The 15,000-nt window shown below is 42.7% G+C and overlaps 1 protein-coding gene across 8 annotated transcripts in view; it reads left to right on the forward strand.

Annotated features, from left to right (window-relative positions):
• The window catches only part of LOC143041132 (anoctamin-7-like), a 291,193-nt gene that overhangs the window by 255,763 nt on the left and 20,430 nt on the right, over window positions 1-15,000 (forward strand). For all 8 annotated transcript variants that reach the window (XM_076212883.1, XM_076212882.1, XM_076212886.1 and 5 more), the window contains 7 exons: window positions 30-166; window positions 4,539-4,707; window positions 5,648-5,813; window positions 8,695-8,952; window positions 10,116-10,336; window positions 10,557-10,649; window positions 14,270-14,372. In XM_076212883.1, the coding sequence (XP_076068998.1) occupies window positions 30-166; window positions 4,539-4,707; window positions 5,648-5,813; window positions 8,695-8,952; window positions 10,116-10,336; window positions 10,557-10,649; window positions 14,270-14,372 (1,147 nt within the window). The remainder of the gene's footprint in view (window positions 1-29; window positions 167-4,538; window positions 4,708-5,647; window positions 5,814-8,694; window positions 8,953-10,115; window positions 10,337-10,556; window positions 10,650-14,269; window positions 14,373-15,000) is intronic.

Genomic DNA, 15,000 nt, shown 5'->3' on the forward strand with positions numbered 1-15,000 from the left:
CTGGGCTCTCTCCCTTGCCCCGTTTCCAGGCCCACAACAACCCGTCGGCCAACTGGAGTGAGGTGATCCTGGAAAGGTTGCGCCTGCCCAACCTGATGTCGCAGGAGGTGCCCAACAAGCCCCTCGACTACTTCACGTGCGCCTTCAAGAAGTCCAAGATCGACAGGTGAGAGCGAGAAATGAGGGAGAGGGGAAAGGAGGGGAGAGGGGAGAGGGGAGGGAGGGAGACTTCGTCCCACAACGCGAACTTACGGGTCAACAGGTGGGGATGGTGATACTTGTGGTGAGGTGGTGATAGTGATAGTGGTGATTGTGATAGTGATGGTGGTGATAATGGTGGTGAGGTGGTGATAGAGATAGTGGTGGTGATGATAGTGGTGGTTGTGATGGTAAGAGTGGTGGTAGTGATAGTGATAGTGGTGATGGTGATAATGCTGATGGTGATAGTGGTGGTGGTGGTGATAGTGATGGTGGTGATAGTGGTAGTGATTGTGGTGGTGGTGATGGTGATAATGCTGATGGTGATAGTGGTGGTGGTGATAAGAACTTAAGAATGAAGGAGACCGCAAGAGACCATGAGGCCTACACTAGGCAGTTCCATGTCCATGAAGACCTGTCATCCCCATCCATAAAGATATCTAACCGTTTCTTGAAACAACCAAAAGTTTCAGCCCTCACTATTACATGGTGATAGTGGGGGTGGTGATAGTGGGAGTGCTTGGGTTGCTGATAGTGGTGATAATGATTGTGACTATGGTGATAATAGTAATAGTGATGGTGATAGTGTTAGTGGTGATAGTGACAGTGGTATAGTAATGATGATGATAGCATTGTTAGTGGTGATAGTGACAGTGGTGATAATAGTAATGGTGATAATGGTATTGTTAGTGGTGATAGTGATAATAGTGATAGTGATGATGTTAGTGATCATCCTGATGATGGTGTTGGTGATAATCGTGTTGGTGACAACAGAGGAGGAGGAGGAGGAGGAGGAGGAGGAAGGCTGATGTGATCTAATAATAGAACGAGACCTATAGGAGGAGGAGGAGGGAGGAGAAAGAGGAAGAAGAGAAGGGAGGAGGAGGATGAAGAGAGAGGAGGAGAAAGAGGATGGTGGAGGAAGAGGAGGGATGAAGAAGAGGAGGTGGAGGAGGGAGGAGAAAGAGGAAGAAGAGGAGGGAGGAGGATGAAAAGAGAGGAGGAGAAGAAAGAGGATGGTGGAGGAAGAGCAGGGAGGAGGAAGAAGAGGGATGAGGATGTGGAAGAGGAAGAGGAAGAAGATGAGGGAGGAGGAGGAGGAGGAAGAAGATGAGGGAGGAGGAGGAGGAGGAAGAAGAGGGTGGAAGAAGAGGAGGACGAAGAGGGAGAAGGAGGAGGAGGAAGAAAAGGGGGAGGAGGAGGAGGAACGAGCTATTGATAGCTGAAAAGAGGGGGGGAAGAGGGCTGGGGAGGGAAAGTGGGGGAGAGGGGGGGAACGAATGGGGGGAGGGGAGGGGAGGGTAATATAGTGTCCCTGGAAAATAGGACAAGAGGAGGGGGAGGAGGAATGGAGAGGAGGAGGGAGGAGGCAAGAGAGTTTGAAGGAGGAGGGGGAAGAGGAGGAGGAGGAAAAGGGGGAACAGGAGGAGGAGGAAGAGGAGGAGGGGGAAGAAGGAAGAGGAGGAGGAGGAGCGGGACCCCGACCTTGACATGTCATCCTTCAAATATCTTTCATTCAAGGTTGACCTTCAGGAGGAAGACTTGGAGGAGATGGTGGAGAGAGGAGGAAAATGTAGGTAAAGGAAAGGAAGAAAGAGGAGGAGAAAGAGAGAAAGGAAGAGGAAGAGGAGAATGAGGGAGAGAGGAGGAGGAGAAAGAAAGAAATGGAAGAGAAAGACGAGAATGAGGGGGAGAGGAGGAGGAGGAGGAGGAGGGTCGATAGAAAAGGATCTGCGAACTCGCAACGGTTGAAAAGGAGGAGGGAGGAAGAGGAGGAGGAGGAGGAGGGATATGGGGCGTCTTATAGGGGAATAAGTAGGACATTGTCAAGGGAGGCAGAGAGAGAAGGGGGGGGAAGGGGGAAAGGAGGGAGGGGAAAGGAAGGAAGAGGAGGGAGAGGGAGGGAGGGAGAGAGGGTTAAGGATCGGCAGACATATATATATACATGCATGTACATATATAATGTATATACATTTATATATACATACATATATAATGTATATACACTTATACACACATACATACACACACATATACATACAAATATACACACATACATACACATAAATACACACACACATACATACATACACACATGCGAATATACATACGTACATACATACATATATACATACATACCTACATACATACATATACATATAGAAATAGTCAAGTATTTAAGAAAACCTCTCTCTCTCTCTCTCTCTCTCTCTCTCTCTCTCTCTCTCTCTCTCTCTCTCTCTCTCTCTCTCTCTCTCTCTCTCTCTCTCTCTTTCTCCCTCCTTCCTGTTTCTCAAGTTTTACTATTATTTATTCATTTAAGAAAAATGTCCACGAATTCATGAAATTTGCAAATTATTCCTTCGCCTGAAACTTCAGCCGAAGTCTTCTGAACAATTCCTGAAATTCAGAATTAGTTTAGCTTTTTTGGTTTTTATTTTTTTCATATCCTATCCTCAGCCTTGAAAGCAAAATTCTTTTTGTATCACAGTCTCAGGTGTTCGTACAATTTTTAGTTTTCGTACCCTAGTCTCAACTCCACGTATTTTTTTTCGTATAATATTCTCAGGTCCTCGCGTACTATTTTTTCCGTATCATTATCTCAGTTCTTCACACAAGACAAGAATATATCTTTTTAACTGTCTTCACTGATCTCAATTAAGCCTTTAACTGCTAAAAAGTATTTTATCTGGCTTTGAATATTTCGTCTTATATTTATCCCCGTGGTTAAGAAAATAAATGAAAAATAAATCTTGCTGGCCGAGCGGGTTAGAGCGTCGCTACTTGCGGCGGTCAAGGAGATGACGGCAGTTCGAACCCTTCCGCCGGCGAGTTGGACCAAGGGCATGGTTAATTCAATTAAGCTCTAGAAAATCCTCTATGAGGGGCACCGTCTTAGCCTCCTGATAGCGGGAGTTGACGACGTTAATTATTAAATCACTGACAAAATTAAACAAATAATAATAAATTAGATAAGAATAAATAGAGAAATTAATAAATATTTTGGTTCAGACAACCAACGGGAACGATGTAATAAATCATCAATAAGGTTATTTTTTTTTTTTTTTTTTTTTTTGAGGTCGTTAGCCAATTTCCTAAACTGGCCTGGAATGGACACGGGCCTGAACTTAGTCTCCATTGATCGGGACCCCAGTTGAGCCACACTCCGGCCTTCGGATGAATAAAATCGCCGGGCGGGCGTCACAGAGAAAAATGCGTAAGGTGCGGAACCTAATTGAAGATATCATTAAATCGCTCCCGTAGGTTGTCTGAACAGTTTTTATCATTATCATTATTACTATTATTATTATTATTGTTATTATTATTATCATCATTATTATTATTATTGTTATTATTGTAGTTGTTTTTATTATTATCATCATCATCATTGTTATTATTGTTATTATTATTATCATCATCATCATTATTATTATTATTATTATTATTATCATCATTATTATTATTAATATAGTTATTATAATTTATTTATTTTTTACCACGTGAATGAGGACAAAGGCCATCCGGCGTGACCTGATAGAGGTCTTCAAATGGGCCAAGGGCTTTAACAAGAAAGATGCAGGAGGCAAGGTTATCATATCAAGACAGCAGGGCAGGACTCATAGTCATGGGTTTATACTGGACAAATTGAGGTTTAAGAAGGAAATAGGCAAGAACTGGTTTACCCACAGATAACTTTATGGGTGACAGGTGGTAAGGGAAATGGAACTGCCTAGTGTAGGCCTTATGGTCTCTTGCAGCCTCCCATTCCTAAGTTTTACCGTTCTCTCTCTCTCCGTCTCTCTTTATGGATGGGAATGGTAGGGGGTAAGGGACAGGGAACTGCCTAGTGTAGGCCTTATGGTCTCTTACACTCTCCCCAATTCTTATGTTCTTCTGTTCTTAAGAGAAGATGGGAACGATAGATGGTAAGATACATAGTACTGCCAAGTGTAGGCCTTAGGGTCTCCTCCATTCTTATGTTCTTAAGAGAAACTTGATAGGGATGACAGGTGGTAAGGGACATAGTACTGCCAAGTGTAGGCCTTAAGGTCTCCTCCATTCTTATGTTCTTAAAGTTAATTGATGGGGAAGACAGCTGGTGACAGCACTGCCATGTGTAGGCCTTAGGGTCTCCTCCATCCTCATATTCTTAAACTTAATAGATGAGGACGACAAGTGGTACGGGACATAGTACTGCCAAGTGTAGGCCTTAGGGTCTCCTCCATCCTCATGTTCTTAAACTTAATAGATGAGGACGACAATTGGTACGGGACATAGTACTACCAAGTGTAGGCCTTAGGGTCTCCTCCGTTCTCATGTTCTTGTGGTCCCTCGGGCAGGTTCCTGGGGAGCGACAACACTGAGACGTACTTCACCAACACGCAGCGGTCGAGGATCGTCAACGAGATCTTGGCCACAGCGCCCTTCGGCAAGAGGAAGAAGGGCGAGATCGGCATCGACCGTCTGGTGGAAGAAGGCGCCTACACGGCCTCATTCCCGCTACATGACGTGAGTGGACGCCGAGGGGGGTATCGTCGTATACAAACCACGTTCTTCCCGTCCCCCCCCCCATCCCCTTCTCCGTTTAGGGACTCGCTAGGCATTTCTCGCTAGCATCCTACTTGCTACTTGGTTTTGATATTTTGGATACTTGGTTTTGCTACTTGTTCTTGATACTTGGTTTTGCTACTTGTTCTTGATACTTGGTTTTGCTACTTTTTTTTTCTTTTTTTTTTTTTACTTTTGCTACTCGCTTTTGCTACTTCGTTTTGATATTAATTACTTTATAGTGACTTTTTTTTCTTCAAATTTGCAAATGTCAAATGATTTTTGCGTCTGAGAAGCTGAATGACAGACTAAGAAAAGTCAGACCTAGAATACGAATGTTAGACACATTGACAAGATGTTTCTACGGAAATCACTAAACCAAGTAGCAAAAGCAGGTAGCATGCTAGCCTAGTATGCCGCTACCTTAAGAAAATTAGAATTTGGAGCGCGCGCTTGCTCAGTGGATACAGTGTCGAACTCGTGAGCAGATGGTCGTGAGTTCGAGTCCCGGGAGCCGCTGAGGGATTGCTGCGTTGGTTCTCGACAGATCTGGTCAGGCGGGGAAGCGACCCAACGTCGTTAGAAAAATGCTCACAGCAATTGACAGGTCTTTACCCTAGCAGAGGTTTTCCACTTCCCAATGCTTAGGAGTGAAATGATGAGGAAGTGAAAATTAACTAAGTTCATTTCCTTGACTTATGAAAGTTACCGGTAGATAAGTCAGTAAATTAACTAGAAAAATTAGGCGAAATTCTAACTTCTAAAGGGTTCCTAGTCCCAATGATAGTCCCGCTATCACGCTATGGGAAGTGAGAAACCCCTGGTAGGCCGATGTTGGGTCGCTTCCCCTCCTGGCCAGAACCAGTCTAGTGGACTTAATAGTTTATTATCCTTACTCCAGGGCCCTTACGAGCTTCCGGACAATTGCCCCGACCCCACCCAACTCAACCCACGGCAGATACTCTACCACTACTGGGCAAAGTGGGGCAAATGGTACAAGTATCAGCCGCTCGATCATATTAGGGAGTACTTCGGGGAGAAGATTGGAATCTACTTCGCCTGGCTTGGTGAGTGGCAGCTGTTCAGGTGGACCTCGGGGCTAGAGGGGAGGCGACCCAATGTCGGCCTTAAAAAATATTGTGTGTGTGTGTGTGTGTATATATATATATATATATATATATATATATATATATATATATATATATATATATATATATATATATATATATATATGTAAGCGGAATAGGAAACACAGGAGTCTTAGTCTTTGAAAAAGCATACCTGCGAAACTAGTCAGGAATAAACTCAAGACTAAGACTCCTGTGTTTCCTATTCCGCTTACATCAACCTGTCAGAATGTCTCAACATATATATATATATATATATATATATATATTATATATAATTAAAATATTACATAATCTACAGTCACACAATAAACTTAGCTTTCTTCCTATCGCAAAAATATATGGACACTAAATGAACTGGACGTCATCACTAAATTTAATTGACGCCAATTTTTTAACTTGATTGCCCGCCGCGAAAGTTCGTACCCGCGAATCTTCGAATTAGTGGAGAAACCGTTGAGAGATTATTGTTGAGAGATGATGTTCTTTTTTTTTTTTTTTTTTTTTTTACGAGGCAGGATGAGAAAAATAACTAGAATTTGTTATTTATATTTATTATTTATTGTATTGTATTTATATGCCTATTTATAGAAGAGGATTCGAACGCGTATATGCCGAAATGAATACTCTTTAGTCATGAAAAAGAGAGAAAAAGAGAGAGGGGGGAGGAGAGAGGAGGGGGAGTTGAACCAACACGACGTAACTTCCACTAAACGAATATTGACTTCAACATCGCGTGTGAGCTTAAACTAGTTTAAGTCATACGTTTGGCTTGGCTTACCGCATTTTAACTCACGAAGAAATAGAGAGCGAGAGTGAGAAAGAGCAAGAAAAAAGAGAGAGAGGAAGTGGAGGAGGAAGCGGAAGAAGAGGAGGAAGAGAAAGCCAAAGAGGAGGAGGAAGTAGAAGAGGAGGAGGAGGAGGAGGAAGAGCAAGATTAGGGTGAGGAGGAGGAGAAGGACCAAGCTAGGGAGGAGGAAGCGAAAGCAGAAGAGAAAGAGGAGGAGGAGGAGGAGGGAAGTCAAGATCAGGAGGAGGAGGAGGAGGAAGAACCAGAAGAGAAAAATCACAAAATTCCGAAGTCCACAAAAAAAAAAAAAAAAAGCTTACATGTTTTATGGCGAGGCCGCTAGACAGGGCCCCGTGCCATGGCACGGGTCAAGCAGCGTGCCATGATACCAAATTGGCACAAAAAAAACTCCCCCTTCCCCTTCCCCTCTCCCTTCCCTCTTCCCTTCCTCCTCCACCTCTCCCTCCTCCCCCTCTTCCTCCTCCCCCTCTCCCTCTCCCCTCTTCCCCTCCTCCTCTTCCTCTCCCTCCCCTCCCCTCTTTCCCCCTCCCCTCTTCCCATCCTCCTCCACCTCTCCTTCCTCCCCCTCTTCCACACCCTCCCCCTCTCCCCCTCTCCCCTCCCCTCTCCCTCCCTCCCCTCTTCCCCCTCCCTCTCCCTCTCCCCCCTTCTCCTACCCCCTTTCCCACACCCTCCCCCTCTCCTCTCCCCTCTTCCCCTCCTCCTCCCCCTCTTCCTCCCCTTCCCCTCTTTCCCCCTCCCCTCCAAATGGGGATCAAAGCCATGGGAGGCCCTGAATCGAGCACAAGTCTTTCGGGTGGGGCCCCGAAGTAAGCATACTTTTTTTTTTTACTAAAGTGTACAGTTCCTACACTTCTACGTGAAGTTAAATGTCTTTTTGGGTGACTGTATGAAAAAGTGTTATTTTTACAGCCTGCCTTAGTGTGTTTAAAGTCATGAAATTAAACTGAAATAAGTAATTAAATCAAATGAATAAAAAGTCAAATTCTTTGTTAGACAAGCTCATAGATTATGTTTTATCTTTGTATACCATTATTTTTAATACGAATTTACAACAAAAAATCTTATATGTTTTCTTATTTTACTCTTCCTCCTCCTCCTCCTCCTCCTCCTCCTCCTCCTCCTCCTCCTTTTAGAGGAGTTAGAGGAGGAAAAAAGGAAAAAGCAATTATTGGTTTGACGGTTGGCAAGTGACCATATTTTTTAAAGAATTTATAAGTTGAGGTTTGGTTGGAACTTCTTCATTGAATGGATTTTAATATAATTTGAAGAAAAAAATATTGTGCCCACATTTTTTTTCTTTATGTGCGCTAGTTTTAAAACATGTGCGCGAGCACAGCTTAAGGGAATATTGCTTATGACGGTTATGACCGTTATGTCGGTTAAGGCCGTTGGGACCCTTATGTCGGTGGGCGTTATGACCGTTATGTCGGTTAAGGACGTTATGTAGGTTATGGCCGTTATGTCGTTTACGCCCTTTATGACAATTATATCAGTTACATCCGGTATGACGGTTATGACCGGTATTTCGGTTACGCCCGTTATTAAGTTAAATAATTTATGACAGTTAAATACGTTAAAATATTTACGTCCGTTATGTTGGTTACGGCCGTTGTGACCGTTAATTGCGTAACGTCCATTATGGCCGTTAAATCCGTTATGTCGTTTACGTCTGTTATAAATAAATAAATAAATAACAAAATTAATGATATATAAAATTTCAATATTTTATGACAGATATATTCGTTATGATTATTGAATAAGTTATAATAGATATGTCGGTTATGACTGTTACAGTAAAATTAATTACGTCCGTTATGGCAGTTAAATACGTTGTAATAGTTAAATCCGTTATTCAGATTACAGCCTTTATGATAATTATAAAAGCTTCGTCCTTTATGACATCTTAAAGATTAAATTTAAGTATTTTATGACCGTTAAATCCGTTATGAAATTTAAATATTCCCTGACGTTAAATCCGTTATAACCGTTACGTTTTGTCGCCCGAAGGGTTCTACACGGGCTGGCTCCTGCCTGCGGCCTTTGTTGGGTTGATGGTGTTTATGTATGGAGTCTTTACCATCAACTCAAACACGCCAGCCAATGAAATCTGCCACAAGCGGGGAACCTTTATGATGTGTCCTTTGTGCGACGAGCAGATCGGCTGTAAGACCTGGGACCTTTATGACATTTGCGCCAACACCAAAATCTCATACCTCTTCGATCACCCAGGGACTGTCTTCTACGCCATCTTTGTCTCCTTCTGGGGTGAGTTCTGTTTTTTTTTTTTTTTTTTTTTTAGCCAGTGTACATTAATTGTCGTAATGGTCTTGTTCAGGCGTTATCACACTGGGATATTTTTCCTCCAACCTCCGATTCATCGGCGGTACCGCCCACCAACACTTTTCCCACCGTCATATCACCACGGCAAACCACTCTGTTTCCTCATCAGTTGACATAGAATGTCATTTGATATTATGATGGAGGAAAAGTATTTTCCTCCAGCATATCAGATACCTTCCCGAAAGCTGTGGGTTGGACGTCTGTTCCAACTGTCGGAGGAAAAATAGCCCATTGTAATAACGGCTTTAGAGTAACAATCTTCATCACTATTATCATTACATGGAGTTGTTTATGGTTGTTGTTGGTGTTGTTGTTGTTTTTGTAGTTGCAGGAACTACCGGAAGACACTAACAGTCGTCCCACTAACCAATAACTACTAACTATTCCCCCTCCATATTCAGTCGGTACAGGCGCCCCACTAACCAATACCAACTATATCAAAAAGGCCTTTGTTCAGCAGTGGACTCAGAATGGCTAATGGATTGACTGATTGATTGGTTGATTGACATCCTCTTCCAGCGGTCACCTTCCTGGAATACTGGAAACGTAAGAGCGCTTCATTGGCCCACCACTGGGATTTCCAGGACTTCCAGAGCCTACTGGAAGACACTGACAGACCCCCAACAACCAACAACTACTAACTACCCTCCCTCCCTGTTCCAGTGGTTACTTCCCTGGAATACTGGAAACGCAAGAGCGCCTCTTTGGCCCACCACTGGGATTTCCAGGACTTCCAGAACCTACTGGAAGACACTGACAGACCCCCAAGAACCAATAACTACTTACTACCCTCCCTCCCTGTTCCAGCGGTCACCTTCCTGGAATACTGGAAACGTAAGAGCGCTTCCTTGGCCCACCACTGGGATTTCCAGGATTTCCAAAACCTACTGGAAGACACTGACAGACCCCCAACAACTACTAACTACTCTCCCTCCTTGTTCCAGCGGTCACCTTCCTGGAATACTGGAAACGAAAGAGTGCCTCTTTGGCCCACCACTGGGATTTCCAGGACTTCCAGAACCTACTGGAAGACACTGACAGACCCCCAAGAACCAATAACTACTAACTATCCTCTCTCCCTTTTCCAGCGGTCACCTTCTTGGAATATTGGAAACGCAAGAGCGCCTCTTTGGCCCACCACTGGGACTGCCTGGATTTCCAGGAGGAGGAGGAGCGTCCGAGACCCGAGTTCGCGGCCAAGGCGCCGCACCAGGAGAGGAATCCGATTACGGGTATCCGGGAACCGTCCTTCCCGAAGAGCATCCGGACCAAGAGGATTGTTGCCGGAGTCGGGATTATCTTCATCATGGTGAGGCCACGGGTAACGGATTCCCGAATCGTCATCCTCTCTCTCTCCCTCTCTCTCTACTTTCTCTCCTCTCTATATATAATATATATATATATATATATATCCTCCCTCTCATCTCTCTCTCTCTCTCTCTCTCTCTCTCTCTCTCTTCTTTTTTTACGCTTCCTTTAATGTTTTTTTTTTCTATTTCGTGTGTTATAGGGACTCTTTCCCTCCACAGATCAGTTTGGTCATCATCTTCATCGTCGCAGTTATCATCTACAGAACTCTTGTGTCCATTCCGCTCTTTCAAAGCGAAACTCTTCGATCACAGGTAAGAGCTCAAAAACTCTCATTCTATTACCCACATATATATATTTTCAATTTCTGCATGTATGCCTCCTCGAGGTTCTCGGTGTTGATGGCTTAGAATTAAAGTGAATTGTGGTTGATAAATGTAAATCTGTTCACTGGGACCCATTCAGTGTTCTACACACACACACACACACACACACACACACACACACACACACACACACACACACACACACACACACACACACACACACACACACACACACATATATATATATATATATATATATATATATATATATGTTGATGAAGGTGGAAAAAGAAGTCACGGGTCTAGTTCCGAGTTCCTGAGTTTATTCCTGACCGGTTTCCCTCTATGCTTCTTCAGAGGAATGTGAAGAAGCATAGAGCGAAACCGGTCAGGAATAAACTCAGGAACTCGGAACTAGACCCGTGACTTCTTTTTCCACCTTCATCAACTTGTCACAATGTACCAACAATATATATATATATATGTATATATATATATATATATATATATATATATATATATATATATATGAGTGAAAAGGTGGTAGAGAAATACGGGTTAGAGCGAGAACACTGTATTACTGACGTTTCGACTACAAGTCTTCTTCAGAGTGACAGACAGCGTGTGTGTACATCATATATACTCTCTTTATGGCTCATCCGGCTGGACGTTTCAGCAAGTCGCATGCCGATTGGCCCGATACTCCCTCCTCCACAACCAATCTGGCGGCTGCAAATGCCAAGTTAACGAACCCTTCTCTGTGGTTGCTGAAGCGGATATGGAGAAGCGGATATGGAGATACGGGAATACTACAGACTCCGAAAGATTGACAGCTATACTCTCCGTCGGCGATTCCTGCAGGACTGCTTAGCAGAACAGGTACTCCCAAGAAGCGCGCCAAAACAACTCACGAACAAAGAAAACCCCTTCACCGACAGCGCACGAGCATATCTCAAAGATGCCTGCTCCGACTTATCCAACAGCATTGACGAATTAAGAGGAAGCGCCGCTAGATTCACCTTATCCTCACACCTAGTGACAAAGTTACACAACGAATACGGCGCACAAGAACTAAAGTTGAAAAAGAAATTACTAGGCTTGTGTTCTAACAGCATGTGGAACAACATAGGTCGTACTAACCTCATCACCAATCTATCAGATATACATCTCTCAAAGACGGAAACTCAAGTGCTCTCCCTTGGCTTAAAATTTGACACCGGATTATACGGGAAACAATACGGCGAGTCTATCAACAAGAACTACAGATGGGACGAAAAGGACGTAGAAAAAGGATTTAAACAAGGTGTGATTTCCTGCTACCACGCCCTAGCGAACAACAACGAATGTAGTCTGCCGAGAAGATTCATGAAGGCTTTAGAAGATCTCAGCAGACGAACGGACATCTTAATAACACAAGCGGATAAAGGAGGTGGAATCGTGGTAATGAACAAAAGTAGCTACGTTGAGAAGATGCATGAGCTTTTAAACGATGAAAACACATACAAGAAGATGCCCACTGGTTTCGCACAACAGGAGGCCGACGAGTTCAAAAAGAAGGCTAGGAAGATTCTATCTAGGACGAAGAAAGGAAAAGAGAAATTAGGACTTCTAGAAGAGGCCCCAAGACCACCCAGAATGAGAGGAATACCGAAGATCCACAAAGCGGGTATACCAATGAGACCCATCACCTCAGGGATAGGCAGTGCCCCGCATCGCCTAGCTAAACAACTCGCAAAGCCCCTTTCTGCGCTACTAGGAACAATAAGCGACGCACACCTACGCAACTCGTCGGATCTGATTAGACGCCTAGAAAAAGTTAACTTCGAGAGAAAAAAGTTAGCCAGCTACGACGTGACAGCGTTATTTACGAACGTAAGTATTGAGGGGGCCATTGAGGCGTTAAAGAGGGTTATAAATTCTATGAATGAAAGCGACTTTCCAGTCAGAAAAACAGACTATATAGAGTTGGTATCTCTGTGTGTGAACTTTGGTGCCTTTGTGTTTGAGGGCCAAGAGTTTGAACAACATCGAGGACTGGCTATGGGTTCACCACTAAGTGCTGTCATGGCTTCTCTTTTTATGGAAACACTAGAGGAGGATAAATTTATTCGCATAATAGGAAGAGGCTCACATTGGTTCCGATACGTAGATGACGTGTTGGTGGTGGTACCCGAGGGAACAGATATAAACAATAAACTCCGCATGCTTAACGAAGTGAACAAAGACATCCAGTTCACAGTGGAGTTTGAGAAAGACAACCAATTACCATTCCTAGACACTGTCATTCATCGGGGTGAAACGGATGTAAAGTTTTCAGTATACAGAAAACCCACGAACAAAGACGACTTCATACACTACTTATCCCATCACAGCACACGCACAAAAACAGGTATGATAATAGGTTTCTATCTGAGAGCATTGAGGATATGCAACAAAGAATATGTAGAAGAGGAGATGTCCTACATATTTAATGTCTTCCGCAAGCTTATGTACCCAGCAGGACTACTATCCAAATTGAGAAGGAAAGCGGAAGAAATTTACGCAAGACCGAAAAGTGACAAAGCTTCAATAAAATACCTAGTAGTACCTTTTGCAAAGGAAGCAAAAGCCATAACCAATACGTTATCTAAAGCCGGCATCCAAATAGCGTATAAATCCGGGCGCAAAATAAAAGACGTCCTAAGTAACAAACAAGAACAACACACCAACGAAAATAGCATAGTATACGGAATACCATGTAGTGGATGTCCTGCAACATATTACGGTGAGACGTCACGGGGGTTGACAAAAAGACTAGGAGAACACAAGAACGACCTACGACATCACAGGACTTCAAATTCACTGGTAGTACATGTGGACACACACGGACATTTACCAGAATGGGAAGGAGCACGCCCGATCTGCACCGGACTTCAAAGGAGAATGAGAAAGCTGGTCGAGTCCGCGTGCATAACACTGGGAAAGGTCAGCAACCACAGAGAAGGGTTCGTTAACTTGGCATTTGCAGCCGCCAGATTGGTTGTGGAGGAGGGAGTATCGGGCCAATCGGCATGCGACTTGCTGAAACGTCCAGCCGGATGAGCCATAAAGAGAGTATATATGATGTACACACACGCTGTCTGTCACTCTGAAGAAGACTTGTAGTCGAAACGTCAGTAATACAGTGTTCTCGCTCTAACCCGTATTTCTCTACCACCTTTTCACTCATCTGTCCAACCTTCACAACAATATATATATATATATATATATATATATTATCGTTATCAAACTGCATTATTGATTATGGTTCTATATAATCAATTGCTAATTATTAATTAATTAATTAATTAATTAACTCTCATTCTATTAATCATATTTATAGATATTAACGGGCCATTTCAAATGACACATACCTACTCCCACCCATACCCACTCCCCCTCGCCTGTCTCATTTTAGCTCCTCGTGGATGACGGGTCATCCCTGTCTCCCGCCCACTGCCTTAGGTCAGAAGCAATACAGCAAGACACAGTGCATCCACAGCAAAGCCGCTTCACTTAATCGGCGACCCCCTTCCTCGATATGATATGATATGATAATATGATATATTTATATTATCTATATTTTTCAGGCACAAGCCATATCGTCACTATCTGGGGCGGTTGTCAACTTCATCCTAATTATGTGTTTGGGTCGTGTTTATGAGAAACTGGCCTACAGACTCACAACATGGGGTAAGTAGTGCAATGTAGTTCAGTTCGAAGCTTTAAGATTCGTTTAGATAAACGCCTAAGCAAGATGATGTAATGACTGCCATTTATTTTATATTATTTGTTTGTTATTATTTGCCTGTTTGTTTATTATTAATATTTGCTTGATTTCCATTTATTATTAGTTATCTGTCAATTCATTATTTTTTACTATTTACCTATTTGCTTATTATTTAACTATGCCTATGCATTTATTTTATCTATTATTATTTATGTTATTATAATTTATTTATTTATCAATATATATATACATATATATATATATATGTATATATATATATATACATATATATACAGTATGTATATATAAATATATATATATGTATATATATATACATATATATATATATATATATACATATATATATATGTAGATATGTATACATATTTACATCCGACCTAGTTATGGACCCAAAAGTCTCCTGTCGGCATGCTCCACCTTTGTAATCCTTTGTACAGCCATTCCTTCGACTTACGATCCTTCGATTTACGATGGGATTTGGCAGTGGGGGAAAAATACTGGAATCTTTGTTTTTCTTTATTTGTCACTTTCTTTTGCCTTTTATTTTCTGTTTTATCTTGTTTGTATTTA

Source organism: Oratosquilla oratoria, chromosome 30 (assembly GCF_046742065.1).
Source record: "Oratosquilla oratoria isolate Oo_2021 chromosome 30, ASM4674206v1, whole genome shotgun sequence".
Lineage (NCBI taxonomy): Eukaryota > Metazoa > Arthropoda > Malacostraca > Stomatopoda > Squillidae > Oratosquilla > Oratosquilla oratoria.